The 21,637-nt window shown below is 43.2% G+C and overlaps 1 protein-coding gene across 1 annotated transcript in view; it reads left to right on the top strand.

Annotated features, from left to right (window-relative positions):
* Positions 1-3,649: 3,649 nt before the first annotated feature.
* LOC135115647 (protein furry-like) overlaps positions 3,650-21,637 on the top strand; it is a 99,106-nt gene continuing 81,118 nt past the window's right edge. Inside the window, exons 1-20 of the mRNA XM_064032570.1 lie at positions 3,650-3,874; positions 4,816-5,009; positions 8,168-8,329; positions 8,918-9,225; positions 9,634-9,827; positions 10,058-10,240; positions 10,565-10,772; positions 11,107-11,244; positions 11,467-11,701; positions 11,868-12,644; positions 12,998-13,203; positions 13,616-13,794; positions 14,177-14,304; positions 14,848-15,037; positions 16,627-16,806; positions 17,677-17,859; positions 18,405-18,554; positions 18,751-18,917; positions 19,399-19,499; positions 19,668-19,862. Of these exons, the coding sequence (XP_063888640.1) occupies positions 3,654-3,874; positions 4,816-5,009; positions 8,168-8,329; positions 8,918-9,225; positions 9,634-9,827; positions 10,058-10,240; positions 10,565-10,772; positions 11,107-11,244; positions 11,467-11,701; positions 11,868-12,644; positions 12,998-13,203; positions 13,616-13,794; positions 14,177-14,304; positions 14,848-15,037; positions 16,627-16,806; positions 17,677-17,859; positions 18,405-18,554; positions 18,751-18,917; positions 19,399-19,499; positions 19,668-19,862 (4,299 nt within the window). The 5' untranslated portion in view covers positions 3,650-3,653. The remainder of the gene's footprint in view (positions 3,875-4,815; positions 5,010-8,167; positions 8,330-8,917; positions 9,226-9,633; positions 9,828-10,057; positions 10,241-10,564; positions 10,773-11,106; positions 11,245-11,466; positions 11,702-11,867; positions 12,645-12,997; positions 13,204-13,615; positions 13,795-14,176; positions 14,305-14,847; positions 15,038-16,626; positions 16,807-17,676; positions 17,860-18,404; positions 18,555-18,750; positions 18,918-19,398; positions 19,500-19,667; positions 19,863-21,637) is intronic.

Raw genomic sequence — 21,637 nt, 5'->3', positions numbered from 1 at the left:
TGATGCCCTACTGGTTTGACCGTATGCCGGGTGCTCTGTTCTGGGTAAGGCACGTGAAGGTGAAAGTTTGGTGTGCTGGAGGTAGGAAATGATTGGTCTTACTTTGTCATGAGATGCGTGTCTTGCCCAGTCAAAGTCTTGGCTAACAAAGAAGCCCTCTGCTGCTCCCCAGACTCTGTAGTTAAAGTAGAAGTGCTAAATGATGCACAACGTGACAGTTCTTGTAGAGGTAACACTGCAAGGTGTGCCATGTGTCCGGAATGTCATGTGATTTACAGACTTGTGTGACTTGGTGTGAAGTTTGTTACAGCCTTCATGAAATCATATTCTTCCTCTCTAATTTGTACATGAAGATCTCTGGTTAAATCTGGCAACTTGAGTCTTTCATTTATTATTAAGTGTTGATTTAGGAAGAAATCTAATGTCACTTTTAATTTTGCAGATGACTGATACAAATTCAAAACATTTTGTGTTTCCTTATTACTACATGCTAAGTCTTGTGCTTGATTCTGGAGGACACGCTGTAATGACCCACCCCCTGCAGGCCTCATCCTGGGCGTAGAGGATGATGGCCGACTCGGAGGACCAGGTGGATGAGGGACTGGCGCAGGCGGTCAATGAGGAGGTGCTGGCCGCCCTCGCCCCCTCCACTGCTGCTGCTGCTGTCACCGCGGCTGCTGTGGCTCTTGGCCCGTCTATCGTCCCCTCCACTACCACCACAGCCCCCACTCCTCCTCCTGGTGAGACTGAAAGATGTATTGGAGATTTTGTATGGGTACAACTTGTGCTTCTCCGAATTTGAGCCCACATTTCGGATTGCTTTTGATGTGGCTTATATAACATGACTTATCATTACTCTTATCAGTTGTACTGCAGCTGAATTTTATATTTTATAATTTTTATTGACAGTGGTATAAACATTTGGTATTATGAATAAAAGTGTGTTGTGACACGAGTAACAAAGTGTGGAGGAGGAGCAGTACTGTATTATAAGATGACTGGTGTGATTACCATGATCTTAAATCTGCTAGTGGGTGTGAAGGGAGAAGACTTGTAGTGGTAGTGAATCTCTTGGCTCATGTCTGGCTGGGGCAATAATGCTGTTGTGTTGCCAGTTTTCACTCTAAGTGCAGATGAATGCTTTCACTTTGGTTGGGATTTCTCCTTATATTTTACAGCATTTTGTTTGGTTAGAAATTGAGAAAGAATTATAATAGAAAATGGAAATCTCTCCTCTGATTTAAAGTGCCTAAAATTGGGTTTGTGATTTCCCTGAGGACTCATAATTTTTTTTGTTTTTGGTTTGTTTAGCATTTTGTTTGTTTACAACTGTAAAGGTATTTCCTTTGTTGCTCCATCAGCTCTCACTTTTTATAGCATTCCTTTCTTGCCACATCTTAATGGCTTCCCTTCCTGTTGATCTCTCCACTCTACAGATGCTTATTTTATTAACATCAACAAATACCAACAGTTATGTAAATAAGTATATGACCTTGCACTTCTTTAGGTAAATCTGTGTCATGACTGAGTGTGGTCAGCACTGACCCATCCACACACAAGGTCAGGAGAGGTTAGGAACTGCACCAACAGGAGGGAAGGAAAGGTGTGGCCGTGAATATTTAACTTAGAAGGCTTCCCTTCATTTGCCTCTCATCCTCCCTCCTCCTCCTCCCCATCTCCCCATCCTGCCATGCTTCCTCCTGCTCTCCTTCCCTTTCCTTCTCTTTTACATAACATTCTGTCATTCTTTTTTTTTTTTGTCTAATATTGTTACATTAATTTCTAAACTTGACTATAATAATTTCCTCTTCCTACAGCATTCCTGTCTTCTCTCCTTCCCTTTCTGCTCTCTCACAAACCCTTCTGTACCTCATTAGTAGACTTGAAGAATTGCAGTTATTTTTAGACTTCACATTAATTAAAGCCACAGAGTTATGTATCATTAATATTAGTGAGTAGTACATGAGAAGGCAAGACTGATGACACATAGGACAGTCCAGTGCCACACAACAACAGAGCAACAACAGCACTCCTCTAAGTGGATTGCACTAACCTAATATAGGATGTAGGTTGAGCCTCACCTCTTGCTCCCCCCTCTCCACCCTCTGCTCTCACAACCACCTCCTCACTCACCCCTACTCATGCAAAGCTCACCCCTTTCCATCACAACCTCATGTTCTGTTCTCTCCCCTCATACTTTTTTTTCCTCCACTCTTTTACCTTCCCCCCTTTTTTTTTTTTTTTTTCATAACAAGATAATCATCTTCCTCCTCTTCCTGTTCGTTTTTCTTCTTTCTCCTCTTTTCCCTTCCCTTCCTTTTCTCCCCCTCCTTCTCTCCACTTCCCCTTCTCAACCTCCTCCTTCTTCTCTTTTCCCCTTCTCCTCCTCCTCCTCCTCCCCTCCTCTCAGCCCACCATGTAAACAGAGGAGTGAATGGCTTGAAGTGTGTCATCTAGTCAGTCACTCTGCAGCCAGCCTTGGGGATGGCTGCTGTCCCCTCGGCTTGTGTGTGATTGTGTGTGTGTGTGTGCACGTGTGTGTGTGCAGGTGTGGTGCAGGTGCAGTAAAGGTGCTCTCTTCATGGCATGTCTTTGTTGGCTTTGGCACATGGCGTGGTCGGAGGGTCAAGATCAGAGTTTTGTGACACGAGTGCTTGGCTACACTCTTGAGGTTTTGCAAGCGTTGTTGCATATTGAAGGTAGGCAAGCATGATTCACTTATTGATTAACCCTTTCAGTGCAATAAGCAATGATTAACAGTGCTAAGAAATATGTATGAAATCTTTTTAAATACATACAAGAAAGAAGGGGATGAAAAAATAGATTTTGCAATTTCTAGTCCATTTAATATTTGGAGGTGTCTCTAGAACAAGAGAAAACATCTCTGAGTAGTTAGTGACTGAGGAAAGATGAGGCAAAGAGCAGAGAAAGGGGTAATGATGACCATTTGTTAAGGGAAGTGCTTGTGTTGTCATCAGTAGTAAAGATTCTCATTCTCAAACACAATAGTTGGAAATAAAAGAATGTCACATATAAAGTTTTCATTTAAGAGAGGATTGATTGAAGCAACTTTTTTTTCTATATGTGAATCAAAGTCTGTTCTTTTAAGTTATTTTTAGATTGTAAACCTGTATGAGTAAAATTGTGTTCCATTAGAAAATATAGGGGTGAAGTGGAAGATAGTGTCAGCATTGCCTCACTTGAGAATACCACAACTAGATGAAGACGCTGATACCTTGTGTGCATCTTCCCTCAAGTGACTCTCTGAAGCACCAAGGATGTAGGAGCACAAAGTCATCCCTGAATCCCCTGAAACCCAGCAAAGGAGGGAAACAGGAATACTGAAACATTAAAATTAGAAATAAATGGGAGTGGAAACTGGAAGGACATATAAGTGAGAAAAAGACACCAGCTCCTTCACCAGCACTATTATATCAAGATCTGTACTTGTGTCGCTAATCATGTACGTAAATTTCCACTGTAAGAACTGTGAAATACTCTATGCTGTGGAGATGAGACAGCGTTAGTAAAGGACTGACAGAGAAATTTAAACAGTATGAAGCCAATGCTGCTATAAAACACATGAGGATGCTCCCCTTTAAGAATTAGTAAGGAATTGATGAAAGCTTTGACTCACCTCCTGATCCATCACCATGAAGCGCACCAAGACTCTTCCATCCAACCTCCGCCGTCCGCTCGTCATCACACGCGCCAACAGCGGCAACAACAACAGCAACAACAATAACAACAATTCCGCCAACAGTACACCAGGAGGTGGAGAGGACACGGTTTCCCTCTACACATATCGTCTCCACGTGGGAACTACACAAACCATTGAACTCACTCTCCACAACCCTCCACAGAGTCCCAGCAGGTGCGGCTGTGTGGGTGTGTGTGGCTTGGTGGGCAGGTGTGGGTGGGAGTGGGGGTGGGTTGTGAGGAAGGGAGCGGCTGTAAGAATAGATGGCTGGGTTGTTGAGTAGTCAGTAAGAGGGTGTCTGGAAAGATGAGCCAGAGAAGTGTTGTAAATGGTGAGTGGAGATGCTTTGTGTTAATTGAATGTGTGTAGGAGAGAAAAGATTGGTGGGTGTGAGGTGAAGTGAGGGGGTAGGGAGGCATTCAGCAGTGTTGATGGGTGTGGATGGATGAAGGGCAGCTGAACACTAATAGAATGGATATTATTGGAGGAGTATTTGTAGTTTTATCAAGTGATAGTTACAGTAATATATTGTAATGATGGGAAGTGCTGTTGGAATGTTAGTTTATCAGGTATCCATGAGGTGATATGAGTGGGTGAAATATTTGTGTATGAAGTCAAGTAATTATGTTGCAAGGAGTGATTTCAGTATTAGTGTGCAAGGTTTGTTGTTTGTTTGCTTGTATTCAGTTGAGCATTTAGTTGTGTCTTATGTCTTGTTGCCTGTTTGGTATTTTTGTTTATTAGTCACCTGTGGAAAAGAATGGTAATACTTTTGTGAGTTACAGTTATTTCATGATTGGATTTGCAGAATAAGAACAGTTGGTTGTATTGTATAAGACTGCATTAAGTAATGGTTAATAACAATATTTGAGAGCTGTGTTAGACCTCAGTAGTTATAGGAGTACAATGAATGATGCTGGCTGTAATCAGTATAGCTGTATTCAGTATGCAGTATTAAGCTGTGTTAATTAAAGTAAATAATGTTATATTAAGTAGTGTTGAGTACTGATGTGTGATATGTAGAGGTTGTGTTGGATAACAAATGTAATATATGAAGTGACTTGTCAAGTGACAGTGCATGGCGGGTTGTTGCATGCTGCCTGGATCCTTTGAAGAGGCAGTAACCAGCGATCAAAGGATGACCACTCCTCTCTCACCTCCCACGGCTCCTCCTCTCCCTCCTTGCACTCCAGTGGGGCTGAGGGCTCCTCCCCTATTCTCTCTCCTAGCATCGGCCGCAGGATTGTAGCGCCTGGTGTGGCCGTCTTTAAGAAGCTCCTCCTTGACCGACTCACTTCCAACAAACAAGGTAGACTGAAAACTGAGGCTCTGCTACCCTGTGGACTTGTGGTGCTTATAGTCATGGCATCAGTAAACTCCCATCAGTAATTTGCTGCTTCATTGACTCCTGTACCCTTACATTAAGACATTATTTGGGGGGCTTTGCAGTTGTGTTATCCTTGTGGCCATCTGTATGCTTTGTTAGTGGTATTTGTGACCCCATTCATGCCACGCCATTATGGTATCTTATGGTTACTTTTCATGCCATATAATGAAGATATCAAGGTCCATTTCATTTTAGGTTTCTACATCTGTATCTCTCTTTACAGTGCCTCAGAGTTTGATGCACAGTATTATTGCCAAAGACGTCAGAGTTGTCCCTTTCCGTATCTTACCTGTATCTTTATCTTCCTTTGTGATGCTGTTGAGAGTATGAAGTAGTTATTAAAGGAATATTTGCTTGGAAAGAGGTCATGAGTCACTTTGAATTATTTGCGATGACATCAGATTTCTCTCTCTCCATATCTTGCCTGTATCCTTATCTTCCTTTGTGATGCTATTGAGAGTAGGAAGCTATTAAAGGAACATGAGCCTGGAACGAAATCTCGACTCACTTCTTTTGCTCTGAGTTTCAAGCAGCAGTGTTGCTTTCAAACCATCAATAGGTGGAAGTTGAGTCATGACCACAGTGCTACGTTGATTAATCACTTGGTGGCGCTTGCATTCTGTTGTGGTTCTTTTTGTGTAATTTATTTCAGCTCTGAGGCTTACTTGTTGCTTATCGGCTTTCGTTCTGCGAGTTGATGTGATGAGTGTTATTTATTGGAGATGCTCAGTAGTTCTCAAGTTGATAGGGAGATGGTGGTGTCCTGTCAGCCTCTCGGAGAACATTTGTGCCAGATTCAGGTTTAATGTATTGTGAATTTCAGCTCTTTGTGTCTTTGTGTATTGAATTGTTGAAATCGTACACACACACACACACACACACACACACACACACACACACACACACACACACACACACACACACACACACACACACACACACACACACACACACACACACCACACACACACACACACACACACACACACACACATATATTTTCCTGCAAATATTGGTACTTCTTAGCTCTCTCTCTCTCTCTCTCTCTCTCTCTCTCTCTCTCTCTCTCTCTCTCTCTCTCTCTCTCTCTCTCTCTCTCTCTCTCTCTCTCTCTCTCTCTCTCTCTCTCTCTCTCTCTCTCAACATCCTGTTTGTAATCTTCCCTTAATTCAGGTTTTTTTCTGTAACTTCCTGCCTTCCTTTGTTTTCATGGTGTTTAATTAATGGTGGTATCAGGTTATCTTAGTTTTGTTTACTCTCTCTCTCTCTCTCTCTCTCTCTCTCTCTCTCTCTCTCTCTCTCTCTCTCTCTCTCTCTCTCTCTCTCTCTCTCTCTCTCTCTCTCTCTCTCTCTCTCTCTCTCTCTCTCTCTCTCTCTCTCTCTCTCTCTCTCTCTCTCTCTCTCTCTCTCTCTCTCTCTCTCTCTCTCTAATCAGCAGAGGTGCCTGGCAGTAGGATAGCACATGATAAGGACAGATAAGAGCTGCTGGTTATCACACTGGCTGCTTGGAGTTGGGGTAGTCGGAGTGTCAGCCTCACATAGTTAACAGTGCTGTGTTCATGCTTACACTCACATTCATAATTGTGACTTACGAACATGTGACACCTCCGGCCATTCCTCGTGTGAAAGAAAAGGGTGTCTGTATGATGCAATTATTGGAATGTGCAGTATGTTAGTGGATGTGACACTGGTATTGTGACGCTGCTGAACCTGTGTATGTGTGTAGTGTGTTGTGACTTACGTAATGCCACAGTTGGGTATTTGATTGTGAAGAATGGATCATGTGCTCCTGTCACATTTGGATAGACAGTGTGTGCGTGTGTGTGTGTGAGTGTGTGTGTTTGTGTGTGCCTGTGAGTCTGTATCACACTGCAAGAGGTGATGCAAGAATGAATAATGGAAATGTGAAGACTTGAATGTATTACTGGCAATTGGTTCAGACTCTACATCAGGAACTTTATCTAAATACTTACAAGCATAGATGATACACACACACACACACACATCGTCTTGTGGCACTTGTTACACCCTCCCCAACACACCCACACTGCACTCACTGCACGCACTGCACTGCACACTCCTTACCCTGCCATCTATAGTGCTTTCTACTCTGACTCCACACACTGCCTCACTCCTTTACCCTGCTATCCATAAGACTTTACTCTCCACACGCTCACAGCACCTCATTTCTTTTCATTCTTATCCAATTATCCAAACTATTTTTATGTGCCCACTTCACTCACATCATGTTTTGTAATTCCTCACATCCTATTAACTACCATTGATTTTTTAACTCATACTGCTGACACACTCCACTCACTTCTGCCAGAATTGTTCATTATACCTACTCCATTCCACTAACACTCCACTTACCTTGATGCCATAACCACAGTCATCACATACGTCATTCCACTCATTCCTCTGCCACACTTATCCCACATTCCTTACTGTTAATCTGCACCTTATTCACTGTCACACTTACACACACACACACACACACACCAAGATGTTTCGCCAGACCTACCATGTTGCCACCACACCCATACGCAAGATGACAACGGCTGTTTATCGTATAGTCAACTCAAGCGATACGGTGCAGAACATCTCCAAAGGTAATGAGAGGGAATGTGCAATGACGTGATTGAATGTGGTGATATTAGATGGGTGTGTAAAAGGGGTGCCTATTCTTTATCGTGCTTAGTATTTTCAGGTTCCGACAGTAGGTATGTTGTGCCTTAAACTTTTTTTTGGTTGTCTTCTTTCTGTGTTTCTTAGTGTTTCCTCTATTTTGTTGTTGAGTAGTGGAGGAGCAAAATAGCAAGAGAAACAGTTCAAGAGAGAAAAGAGAGAGAGAGAGAGAGAGAGAGAGAGAGAGAGAGAGAGAGAGAGAGAGAGAGAGAGAGAGAGAGAGAGAGAGAGGAAATGTCAATGATCTTTTGTTGCAAGCTTGATTAGTGAAAGAAGACACACAAAAAACACACACACACACACACACACACACACACACACACACACACACACATATAAATAGGTAAGCAACAGCTTACCTATTTATCCCATCATACATCTTTCCTTGACAGATGGAGAAGAGGTGGGAGAGCGTGGGCCGGGTGATGGTCGGGAGGCTGGCCAGGATGAGTTGATAGAGATCCCCAGCGATGATGAGAATGAGGCCACACCAGCACTCACTCTTGACCCGGCGACGGACCCCACCACAGACCGCTCCCTCTCAGCCAGCCACGGTGAGTCATTGAGGTGACTGAGTCAAGGGGATCAGTTCATGTATGACAGAAAGCACAAAAGCCTGGAGGAGGAGGATATATAAGACAGAAGATATTGGTGATAACATATAAGAGTGGCCGACCCCAGTAGGGATTATCAAGGCAAAGAACAATAAGAAAGCACGTTCATCTTCCATCATGTTAAAAATTAACAAATTGTCATTTTTTATGGTCATGGTCAAGATTGGAAGAACTTGCCATACTTGTATTATGCTTAGCCTTTTTCTTTAGTTTAGATTCTTCAATAGATTTTCTAACGGAATAGTCAGCTGATCAGAGGGTTTAATATTAAAAAAAAAATAATGGATACAGAAGTGAGTTTGACAGGTTAATTGATGTCTGAGCAGTACTGTACCTATATATTATCTAAGAAAAGATGTTGTGTTAAGTGATATTTTGCAGTCATAAATACTTACATGCACTAGCAGTTCCCCAGTTGATATATATGAGCCACTGCAGAAGCTGTTGTGTATTACCATTACCCTTGTGTTTGTCATCATCCACACTGCTGTGCCTCACTGTTGTTCCTCACCATTGTGCTCCTAACAGAGGCTGGTGGGGAGAGTGTCAGTGGTGGAAGTGGCAGCAGTGTGGGTGGCAGCAGCAGTGGCAGTAGTGGGATCAGTGGTGGCAGCAGTGGCAGTGGGACAGGCCAGGCAGGAGGCACTGGTGGTGGAGTGGGTGGTGGTGCCTCCACACTCCTCCCCTGGGGTGCTCACAAGGAGCGGGCACAGTTCCCGGCCACCGTCCACATCGACACAGACCTGCGGCCGGGGGAGTTTGTGATGCGCACGCTGTTTGCCGAGTTCACTGTGATGGCTGAACGGAAGATTGAGTGTGTCATGTTGGAGCCGCTGGTAGGTAGAGTGGTTGTGGAGTGATAGGGAGGTGGACAGACAAGATGATATGTTACTTTCATATATTTTCATGTATTCTCTCTCTTACTTCTTGTTTTTTATTCTGAGTTTACAAATTTACAGTTAAAAATTATATACTGAGTCCTGTACTTTGATTTGTATGTGTTGAATTAATGTTTGTGAATAAAAAATGCAAAAATATTGAAGATCCATTGAACTTAAACATTCTAAATCTGCATTTGACTCAAATTGATGATATTTGATTTACAAATAACTTACTTGGAAATTGCCATTCAACAAGTATGATGAAGGAAAAGAAGAGATGTGTATATTTTTTCCCATGTTTGTGTTTTAATTCATCATTGTTCCCTCTGGCATCACAATTGTTACCACCCACCACCACCACAGGAACGTAGCTTGTCCAAGAGTCTTCAGCGCGGTGAGGATCCCACCTTTGACCAGTTGCTGCTTGCATTTGGCTGTGTGGCGGAGCATTGTCTTCCCTCCCTGCTGCACACACTCTTTGCCTGGTATGACCGCCAGGGGGTGGAATGGGGTGCCACAGATGCTCGCTACCGCCATGACCCCAGCAAGGGCAAAGGGTGAGTGTGTGCATGCATAATGTGTCTTTTGTAGTTGAGTGATCATTGTTTTTATCTTCTGTGTTTTCCTTTATATTGTTTTAGTTTTGCATTCAGCCCTTTCCTTCTTATTCCTTGTGTTGGAAAGTTTACTAACTTCAAAACCTGATGATTAATTTCCCCTGATTCTTCCTTCTCATCCCTCTCAACCCAACTCAGTGTGACATTGCTTCTCTCTCTTGTCCGTACAGGGGTGAGACAGGATGGAGTGTGGAGCGTGAGACGGTGCAGGAGAGGAGGGACCTGGCAGTGGAGTTCATCTTCTGCCTGGTTCTGATTGAGGTCCTGAGACAACTTGCTGTTCACCCAGGCCATGATGACTTGGTGAAGCACATTGAGGACGTCGCCTTCAAGCACTTCAAGTACCGAGAGGGGTGAGGGAGATTGTTTTGTCGGGTGATGATGACAGGGATGCAATTGTTATACAGGATGTGAACTTTGTTTTTTTTTTGTTTCTGTATCAGTATTTGTCCAGTCTTTTCTTCAGTTCATTGACACTTCAAACTATTCCATATGTATTTCTGTGGAGGAAGGTGTACTTTGTTGTATGTGTGTATGTGTGGTGAAATGGTAAATCATAAATTATAAGTGCATGTAAGAGAGAGAGAGAGAGAGAGAGAGATATTACCTACACTATATACACAATTTCTGGCACTGTTACCTCTACACTCATCCTCATCCATCCCTTCCACGAACAGAGTTCAGAACAACCCTAATGGAGAAAACATCAACACCATTGCTGATCTGTATGCTGAGGTGGTGGGGGTCCTGGCACAGTCACGCTTCCAGTCGGTGCGTCGGAGGTTCATGGCTGAGCTGAAGGAGCTGCGGGCGAGGGAACAGTCGACGGTCACCACACAAAGCATCATGTCCCTGCTGATGGGCATGAAATTCTTCCGTGTCAAGGTGGGTTGCGGCTGTGTGTCTCTATCCCTTACCTCACGTTATCATGTCACTGCGAGGAACTTTGAAATATGTAAATGTTTTGTAATGAATATTATTTTCATTTCTTTTTATCTTACTGTCACCTTTAATAAATTGCTAAGTGTCTTTGGTATTTTGTGTGTGCTTGAATTCTTTGTTTTCCATTATATTTTTTTTGTGCTTTTAGTGCCTTCATTCTTCCTCTTTCTTTTCTTTTTCTTTTCTTTTTGAAATTCTATCCACATCTTTTGTCTCTTCCATTTTTCCTTCAGTTTTCTTTTTAAAGATAAAAGAACCTTCTGCTTCCTCCCAACAGATGGTGCCAATAGAGGAGTTTGAGGCTTCCTTCCAGTTCATGCAGGAGTGTGCTCAGTATTTCCTGGAGGTGCGGGACAAGGACATCAAGCATGCACTGGCAGGCCTCTTTGTGGAGATCTTGGTACCTGTGGCAGCGGTGAGTGAGTGCAGCCTTTGGGAATGGGAGGAGTTTCAGACGTGTGGGTGTGTGAGCAGGAAAAAAAAGCAAGAGGAGAGGAACAGTTATGTTTAAGTGACATTCCTTGTCTTGCTGGATTATATTTCACCTGTATTTTCTTACTGTTTACCACTACAAAGTTCTGTTTCTTCCCAGTCATTTTTCTTCTTTACATTTCTCCATCTCATCTTTGTTCTGCAGGCTGTGAAGAATGAAGTCAATGTTCCGTGTCTCAAGTACTTTGTGGAGATGCTGTATTCCACCACACAAGACATGGCTACCAAGAACAAGCACAGACTGGCTATTTTCCCCTTGGTCACCTGCCTCTTATGTGTCTCCCAGAAGGCATTTTTCCTCACTAACTGGCACTACTTTCTGGCTATGTGTCTCCAGCACCTCAAGAACCGGGATCCCAAGATGTCTCGTGTAGCTCTAGGTAAGTGTCCTATGGTCTGGGCACAGGATAGTGCTATGCTGTCTTTTGCCTATTCCTTTGTGTGAGTGTTGGCACTTTATACAAGTCTTCTTCATTTATTCCTGCCTGTGTGGCTTGCAAGCTGGACTCATTATAACTTATGCATTGCTTCTCTTTCCGTCTCCAGAGTCACTGTACCGCTTGCTGTGGGTGTACATGATCAGGATTAAGTGTGAGAGCAACTCTGCCACTCACTCTCGGTTGGCTAGCATCGTTAACTCCCTCTTCCCCAAAGGCTCCAAGGCTGTTGTTCCCAGGGACACACCACTCAACATTTTTGTGAAGATCATTCAGTTCATTGCCCAGGAGCGGCTTGACTTTGCCATGCGGGAGATTGTGTTCGACCTCCTGTCAGTGGGGCGGCAAATCAAGATTATCCTCACTCCAGAACGCATGTCCATTGGCCTACGTGCCTTCCTAGTAGTGGCTGACAGTCTCCAGCAGAAGGAAGGTGATCCTCCAATGCCCCGCACTGTAGGGGTGCTGCCTTCAGGGAACACACTCAGGGTCAAGAAAACTTTCCTGAACAAGATGCTCACCGAGGACATGGCACGCAACATTGGAATCTCCGCCTACTATCCTCTGGTGCGTAAGTCCTTCAATGATATCCTCAAGGCCCTGGACAGCCAGTTTGGCCGCCCCCTCATGATGACCAACACTCAGAACGTCAACAAGGAGCCCGACGAGATGATCACCGGGGAACGCAAACCCAAAATTGACCTTTTCCGCACTTGTGTTGCTGCTGTGCCAAGACTCATACCCGATGGGATGTCTGGCCGTGACCTGGTTGACCTGCTGGCCCGCCTCACGGTGCACATGGATGAGGAGCTGCGCCACTTGGCCTTCCAGAGTCTCCAGAACCTTGTGCTGGATTTCCCAGAGTGGCGACATGACGTGTTGTTTGGTGAGTGTTGGTGACGGTGGTGGTGTGCGTTAAGCAGTATGATGTATTTTGTATTTTGAATGTTATGTATGTGGATGGTTGTCTGGTTGTGACAAGTATGGTACTGAAATAAGAGGGAGGAAATACACATGTCAAAGAAGAAAAAAATAAGATAAATGGAAGGAGGATGATGTAATAGGAGGTCTAGAATGCCTACATAGAAGCTTGAAGACAAGAAAGGGTAATTTTTATTCATTTAATGATCAGTTGATTGACCTATTTCTTGGGTGTGTGATAAGAGGAGGAGGAGGAGAAGGGGTAAGTAAGATGGTGATGGTGATTGTATGGTAGTGACCATAAGTTTTCAATTCCAGGTTTTATCCAGTTTTTGATGAAGGAGGTTGGGGACAGCTATACACAACTCCTGGACAATGGGGTGAGGATGCTGCTACAACTGCTGACGGCCTGGAAGAATGCCCTCACCAACACTTCAGGGACTGGAAGTGGATCAGGGCCGGGGTCAGGGAGCTCCAAGAGAGACCCTGGTGTGGGAGACCTCCATCATCTGCATCTACACCAGGTGAGGCCATGGCTATGTGTGTGTGTGTGTGTGTGTGTGTGTGAGTGTGTGTGCATCAGAGGAAAGAGTTTTCTACATCTCATTTGATTAACTATTTTCTTTTTTTGGTGATCTGTAAGTAATTCTGATACGATAAGTTTTTCTTATACCACTTTTATACAGGTAGTCCTTAGAGTAAGAGTAGCTGATGACTCTTGCTTTGAATTTATAGTTCTGTAATTCCTTATTCTGGTCCCTCATTGCTAAGGACCTTAGTTGTTTTCATTGAGTACAAAAACATGTATATTACAATTGCATCATCCATTATCACCTGTGCATCATCACCTATGCATTTCCTACTCAGTACCACTTAACCTCTGATGTGTCACTGTAACTTCATTATCACAATTTGAATGTGTTGTTTTCCCCACAGCGTGGGGACCACACGGACGTGCTGCGCCTGGCAGAGGGCTTCTCCATGGTGCTCCTTTGCAGCTGCCGCCAAGCTCCCCGGCGGGTGTCTGTGGCCATCATGAGGGAGGTGAAGATGCTGGCCAAGGCACTGGGTGAGGAGGATCCACTCAACCGGCCCCTCATTGATGTCATGGATGAGTAAGTCTTTGTCACTCACTTATTGTCTTCATTGTTGTCACCATGTACAGAGGCGCCCCAAATGTGGTTTGATTCATTGCACTGTATTGTGACTTACACAGTAACAAAACACATCATATCATACAGTTTTTGTTTATTTAATCACCATAAGGTGCACAAATAACTACACACACACACACACACACACACACACACACACACACACACACACACACACACACACACACACACACACACACACACACAGTGAAGATGCTCCACCACTACCATTAAGCCATTAAGCTCCCATGTCATTTATAAAAAGTGAACAGTGAAACTTACAACGCTCTCACTCTGTCCTTACCACTCTTGACCTCTAACTCCTCCTATGTGTGTGGTGCAGGTGGTGTGGCATTGTGGTGGAGGGGGTGCTGACCTTGCTGCCCCCGGGAGAGAGGTCAGCAATTGCCGCCACCACCAGCATTGACCTCCAGTGGCTGGCTGACCGCAGCTCCTCTGTCTGGACTGGAGGTAAGTTAGTGGAGCAAAGTGGCTGACTGTTTTATTTACTTGTACTTATGCTGATGTAAGTGAAATAAAGACTAGTGATATTATATTTCTCATCCCTGATCATCATCTCTGTTGTTGTTGCCTTTGTCATTACAGTCTTCCTTTTTTGATGTATTTGACAGCAATGTGAAGCACAGATCTTTAATGTACTGAGAGTGTCATGCCCTTGAACCTCCTGCCACAGGGGGTTTGTATCTTTCCACATCATGATGAAATATGTAGTAATAATAATAGTAGTAGTAGTAGTAGTAGTAGTAGTAGTAGTAGTAGGGCTAGTAGTTGGCAGGATGGGATATCACTGAGCAACAATACCCTTTCTTTAGGTTGTGTTTACTGTTATCTTTTTTTCCCTCTACACTTACATAGATCAGTGTCACTCTACCTCCTGCAGGGCTTTTGGGATATCTCTGAACAACACTATACTTTCTTTAGGCTGTTTACTGTTCTCTTTTTTCTCTCTCTCTTTACACTTACATAGAGGGTTACCATCTCCACTCTCTTCAGGGTTTGTGGAGGAGAGTGGCATGAAGAGTGTGAGTCAGCAGCACCTGGTGAGTGAGGACGTGTGGGCGCTGGTGCTCTGTGGGTTTGTGGTGCCTGGCCGAGTGCTCACTGACTGTCCCCAGGCCGTGAGCCATGCCTGGCCCATCGTGTACACCCGCGCCACCTCCCTCTACTCCCTGGTGGACCCAACGTGAGACCTTAACTTGTTTCTGCCTCAGGACTGCAGACACTCACTACCTTGAGTTGTGGCTCCTGAGTTTGTCTCATTGACTCCCTTTAGTTTTAGCTTCTTTTGTGTTGTGTTGTGTTGCATCACCTGAGTCTGGCACTCACTCATGGCCATAAAGCTTAATTTATTCAAGCTACCTTTATGTTCCTAACTTTAGTGTAGGATGTGCCCATGTTTCTTGTACATAAACATTTTGCATCACCCTGGGCAATGTTGTGTTTCCATCACTATTATTACTGAAGAACCAAAGATGCAGTGCAGAAAGTAGACAGTTAGATATAGTTTAGTGTGTAAATAGAATAAGAATTTATTTATTTACCACTATCCAATTCTGTTTAATTTAACAGTACTGTCAGTTACCCAGTCCACCCCACCTAGTCCCTCCTCCACCTGTCTAGCTATCCCTACAACACCCACACTGCCCACACCAGTACTACATAACAGAGCACCCCTCACCCCTCCACTTGTCACACCACCACCAGAGTCACACAGGACAAGTGCCTATCTGCTTTTTGATCCCCAGTTGATTAGCTCCCTCTCCCCTCACTGAAGCTTAAGTATCCTTGCTATTGTCATCATCTCTCTACCTGCTTTTTGATTGCTAGTTAATTTTTCTTTTACTTTTAATCTTTATATACTCATGATGTGCTGCCGTTGCCATCTCTTTTTCATTATTTTTTTCTTATTTGCTTTAATTGCTCCTTTTAAAAAATTTTTCTTAATATTTTGAGCTTTTTTTTTTTATTATATACTCATCTGATGCTGTTTGTCTTCCTATGTATGTGCCATAAACATCTGCTATTATTGTATGCTGCCGCTGCCTTGTACCCTGTTTGCTACCCTTGTACGTGCTTTGTATTGATGTTTTCTCTGTTCTGTATCCTTTCCTTCCTCACCTCCCTGTATGTGTGTGTGTGTGTATGTTGATTTCATAGCCTTTCTCCTTTTCTTGATGGTCAGTTTTACTCATGTCTTGCTCCTCTTCTTTTCCTTGATTGATTGACTATTGGTGATCATCTATTGTCTATTTCCTGTGCCTCTTCCTCCTCCTGTTCCTCTATCTCCTATCTGTTATCCATATTGTCTCTTCTTCCTCCTTCTTCTTCCTTCTTCTTCTTCTTCTTCCTTCTTCTCTCCTTCTTCCTTCTCCTCCTTCCTCCTTCTTCTCATTCTCCCTTTCCTGGTTTTCCCTCCCTCCCTCTCCCCTCATCTCCTGGTTCTCTTTTCATACGGTTAACCTCTCTGGATTTCCCCCCTCTCCTTTCCTCTCCTCTTCCCCCCACTCTTCTTTCCTCTTCCCCTCTTCTCTTCTCTTCTCCTCTCCTCTTGTATTCTATCTTATCCTATCACCCCCATCTCCTTTCCACTCCTCTCCTTTCCTCCCCATCCCCACTCCTTCCCTGCCTCTCCCCTCCTTTCCTCTTCTATCCTATGCTATCCTATCTCCCTGCCTCACCCCCTCCCCCCCACTGCTGCCTTGCATGTCGCTACACTTCGCCTCAGCAGACAGACGACAGACACAAGGGCCTTCCTTCCTTCCTCCCGGCCAGGCCTCCCAACGACAACCGCGCTTCTCTGCTCCGTAGCGCCACGCAGGTCAAAAAGCCCATCAGCGAGCGTGACGTCTACATGAACCTCTGGCGTAACTATGTGGTGTTGGCATGCAGAGTTGTGCCGGCCATCACCAAGACCCCCATTGTGCGCTGCGCATCTCCAGACATCAGCTTAGGGTGGGTGGTGGTGGTGGTGATGGTGTTTGTGGATGTTGTAGGATTTTTTGTTTTGTTTATTATTTTTATTGTGTTGTGAATATGTATTTTTTTTTTTGTTTGTTTGTTTTTCTTTTTTTTCTTGTTTTTTTTTGTTTGATTTATGGAAGTTGTCATTTTTTTTATTATTATTGGTATGTATATGTATTTTTTCTTTTTAATTTATGGAAGTTGATTTTATTATTATTATTGGTATATATGTGTGTATTGTTAACTTGTGTATTTGCTAATGTATTTACTTTTCAGTGCTTCTTTTGTTTTTGTTGGTTTATTTTAGTTTTTTTCTATATTTGTTGTTTTCTGTTGTGATTTTTTAAATTCTGTGTTATTTTGTGTGAATTTTTGTTATTGATTTACCTGCATATATGATTTGTTTATTTATGTATTTGTTAATGTCTTTGCTTTTCAGTTTTCATTTATTTTTGATGCTTTACTGTGGTAATTTGTGAATGTTGTTTTTATTTTGTGATTTTGATTCTTGATTTAATTTTGTGTTTAATTTTTAATTTATCCATTCTGATTTTAGTCTTGTTTTATAAGTATTTCTTTTGTTGTTCACATGCTTTCCTCTTTATTTGTGTCTTCCTTTCTTTCCCACTTTATTTTTTTATTCACTCCTGTGTTGGTGTTATTTAATTTTGTGTTTATTTTCATTGTTAATTTATATCTTCTGATTTTAGTTTGTTTTATAAGTATTTGTTTCATTATATACATGCTTTCCACTGTTTGTCCCTCCCTGTCTTTCCCTCTTTATTTGTCATTCAGTCCTGTGTTGGTGTATCAGTCCATCTCAGTCTGTGTTTCTCATCATTCTCCCATCACCTCACCCAGATCATCACCAGACAGTGGAGCAGGAGGGGGCGGAGATCGAGGTGGAGAACGCCCCTACCCAGGCTACTCAGTCTCTCCCACATGCCTGTACAAGCTGCTGGTGCCCTTGCTGCGCTGTGATGCCACGGACATGAGAGAGGCAGTCACTCTTGCTCTTGGGAAGATCAACCATATTGCTTTAAGGTATCAAGGGGACAGGGAAGTGGAGGAGGCTTGTAAGTGTATTCAGAAGAGAGGAGTAATTGTAAGACAGTGGGGGGAATGTTTGTAATTGTAGCAGTGGGAGAGAAACCTGGAATTATGTCAGTGAATGTTTATTGTAGAGTTTTTAGGTGAATATAAATGTTGTGCTGCAGGGTGTTGTGAGTGTTATGTAGGAGTGTAAGAATTTAATAGTTGAAGGTGTAATTGATAGCTTTGGAAAGGGAGTATGGCAAATTGAGAGTTTTAGGTAAATAAATAAAAGAAAGAGTTTTGTAGAGGAGAAGGATCTGCAGGAAGAAAGGAAGGGAGAACTTTGGTGCTTGAAGAAGGAAAGGAAAGGCGAAGGATCTGAGGGAGGGAAGGAAGGAAGGGTTGGCTTTGAAGTTTGTCAAAGAAGATTGGGAATGAAGGAATAGGAGAAAGCAAGGGAAGAAGATGAAAAGGATATGGAGAGAGAGAGAGAGAGAGAGAGAGAGAGAGAGAGAGAGAGAGAGAGAGAGAGAGATGACCCAAGGAACCCGCAGTGACCTGATGGAGGAGATCTTCCCGTACATCCGTGAGAGCATTGACCGCAAGCAGGAGAACATGCGGCGGCGGCGGCGGCGGGATGCGCTGCGCCTCACCCTGGTCAAACTGTTCCAGATGATTGCCGAGCAGGGCACCTTCCCCCTCAGGTAAAGCTTCCTGTCACCTTTTTTTTATTTTTATCTATTTATTTATTTATTTTACTGTTACCACTGAGATCAAGGGAAAAATTGCTGTCATACTAATACAGTGAAAAGGTCTTTGTACCGGAGTGTAAAATTACTTAACGCTTTATTACAAAACTTCTAATGGAGGGTAATTAATATAACTCACTCACACGCACAGTGAGAGGGTGCTGGAGGGGGACACAGGGGCCCTGAGGAAGCGTTACTTGGAGTACGTGGAGGGGGCGAGGCAGTACCTGGAGGGGGAGACTGACAAAGACAACACCCTCCTGCAGATCAAGACACACTTCTGCGAGTTTGTCCGCAAGCTCATCGCCACTTTTTCCTGTAAGTTGTCTGGCTCTTCCAGGCGTCTCACTGCTGCACGTGGTATCTTTTAACTTTCCCAGTGTTGTGGAGAAACTTGTGGCAGTGCTTGAGAAAAGAGATTGTGAGAATAAATTTGAGTCTTTTTCTGATTACAAAACTACATGGTTTCAGTTATTGTAGAGGTAAAATAACTGATGAGGGTGTTTATAAAGAAAGAAATAATGTTTTAACAACAGTGACTGATTGATTGATTAAAAAGGAAGGCAAGGTGTCACAATTAACAGCAATGAAGGCTAGAAATGCATGTAGTCCATAGTGCTGATGTATAACAAAAAATACAAGGAATACATATTAACAACCCTTGTTTATATAAGACACTAGTAGGGATGCATAACATAACATAATATTTGCATTGATGTTCCCTTAGCATATTACTGTTTGTCCTTTTTACCTTCCACTTCACTGGTGTCATGCTTCCTGTTCTGTCTCTCCCCACCAGTGGAGCAGAGACAGACCTTGTTGCCACGCTCTCTACGCAAGTCTCTCTTTTATTTGTTTACCTCATGGAGTGGTATTTTTGGTGTTCCTTTTGGCTTCAAGGTAAGTGTTTGTGTATTGCCAATATGATTATCCAGTGTTAATAGATATATATATACCTCATTGATATTGTATGTACAATTTTCATCATCCATCATTTTTCCTTCTTCCCTTCTACCTTTCTCCCTTCCATCCCTTGCTTCTCCCTTCCTCCCTCTTATTATTTCACAGGTGGGAGACACAGGACGCAGCGGCAACAACATCAGTGGCGGTAGTGTGGCGCAGCCCTCAGAATTTGAATTGTGTGCTGTGCAGGCGGCCAGCTCAGTGTTGTGTTGTGGCCCTGCCTTTGACCCACAGCTCCTGGCAGATGAGGCACCAGTGTACCAGTGGCTGGATGCTCTCCTTGGCTCCCATGATGAAAAGGTTAGAGAGAGAGAGAGAGAGAGAGAGAGAGAGAGAGAGAGAGAGAGAGAGAGAGAGAGAGAGAGAGAGAGAGAGAGAGTGTGTAAGTATAGTGTTGGGGTTTACTGTGTGGTGATATGAGGTAGCCATGGTTGTGGTTGGGATGATGGTGATGATTGCTTGGTCTTTGTGATTCAGTAAGGAATGGAAGGATCTGGATTTTTGTGGTAGTGATTGAAGAGGAGTTATGTGCTTGTGGTTGTGTTGTTTTGGGAGTGCTGTCTTGTGCTGGTGGTGGTGTGGTGTGATAGTGGTGATAGTATGAGGTCTGTTAAAAAGTATTGGACCTTATTTTTTTCTCACAATCATCAGGCTTTGAGCAATGATGTCATGGGGTTCTCATAATTGAATTTGATCTGTTTAAATATGGTTGAGCTTTGTCCAGCAGTGACCAAGTGGGCAATATTATCATGGAAGATCCTTGGTTGATCATGTGTGGAATTGTTGATTAGATTGGTATTGGCTCTGATTCTACACTCACTGTGTGGATGTGTGCAGAGTGGCAGTGAAATGTGTGCCCAAACTGTGCCACCTTGAGAGTGTGCAGGAGATGCTTAACCCCATACAGCTGTAGTGACTCCTGGAGATCACAACCGCTTTGTGATGATTCTTGGTTGTAGGGTTTTGATATGAAAATGAAGATTCAGTCATTGTATTGAAGGTTAGAAGTAGAACCCAAATAACAAACTGATTTTTTCTCTGGCCTAAGATAAAATATATTTTTAACAGACTTCTTTCTTATATGAGTATTGCATGGTGGTGGTGGTGGTGGTGTAGATGGTAATGGTGATGGTCACTGAGGTGGTGACATGCATGAGAGGGATGAGTAGTTGTGGTGGTGATGATGGTGATGGAGAGGGAGATGGTTGTGGTGGTGACATATTTGAGAGTAATGAGCAGTGGTAGTGGGGATGAAGTGAGATGGATGTGGCAAGTGTGGTGGTGGCAGGGAGGCAGATCCTGTCCCATGTCATCACCACAATCCTGTCTGCTGTTGTGGTGTGGAGTTTTCCTTCTCAGTCTTGAATACTCAGCTTTTCCCCTTGAATCTCAGTAGCTCCTCTCAGCCTTTTGCTATCAGTGTGAAGGAATTTGAAGGTTTAGTTCTTTGGTGTGACATGAGAACAGGACATTAGGCAGTCTTTCTTAAATCTTCTTAATTTCAGTAATTTCCATTGATATTCTTGTGTGTGAGCTGTATCGGTGCAGTGGAGCCTTCCTTAACACCCCAGGCCAGGCCATCTGTAGTGTGTGGTGCTATTTATCACAGGCCACTTCTTACCCAAACTGCCATGAGAAAATTGTGGCCCAGTCTTGTCACTGCTGGTGTCAGTGTGCCAGTGAAAATGTTAATGGAGACAAAGGGGATAAAATTGTATTCATAATGGGTGTAAATAAAATGTGTATTATGAGCACAAGGCACAAAGTAAAATGTAAATTGGACAAAGAGCAGAGATGTGTGGCAGATTGGCAATGCAAAAATGAGGAATGTAAAAGAATTGTAAAGTTCTCAAGAGGACACAAGAACCACAACACAATAAGTTTAGGTGAATTTCAAATCTACAAATATTCAAATTCACAAATTCTTGAAGCATCCTAGAATAATGTTATAGTTCTCATAATTTAAGAGTGCAGAATTTATATTTATGAATAAGAATCATAAATTTACTCTCCCCCCAAAAAAAAAGTAAAAAGCTTTAGATTGAAAAAATAAAACTGGTTGATCATAAACTTAT

Source organism: Scylla paramamosain, chromosome 29 (assembly GCF_035594125.1).
Source record: "Scylla paramamosain isolate STU-SP2022 chromosome 29, ASM3559412v1, whole genome shotgun sequence".
NCBI classification, from domain to species: domain Eukaryota; kingdom Metazoa; phylum Arthropoda; class Malacostraca; order Decapoda; family Portunidae; genus Scylla; species Scylla paramamosain.
This window is presented reverse-complemented; position numbering and strand designations above follow the sequence as displayed.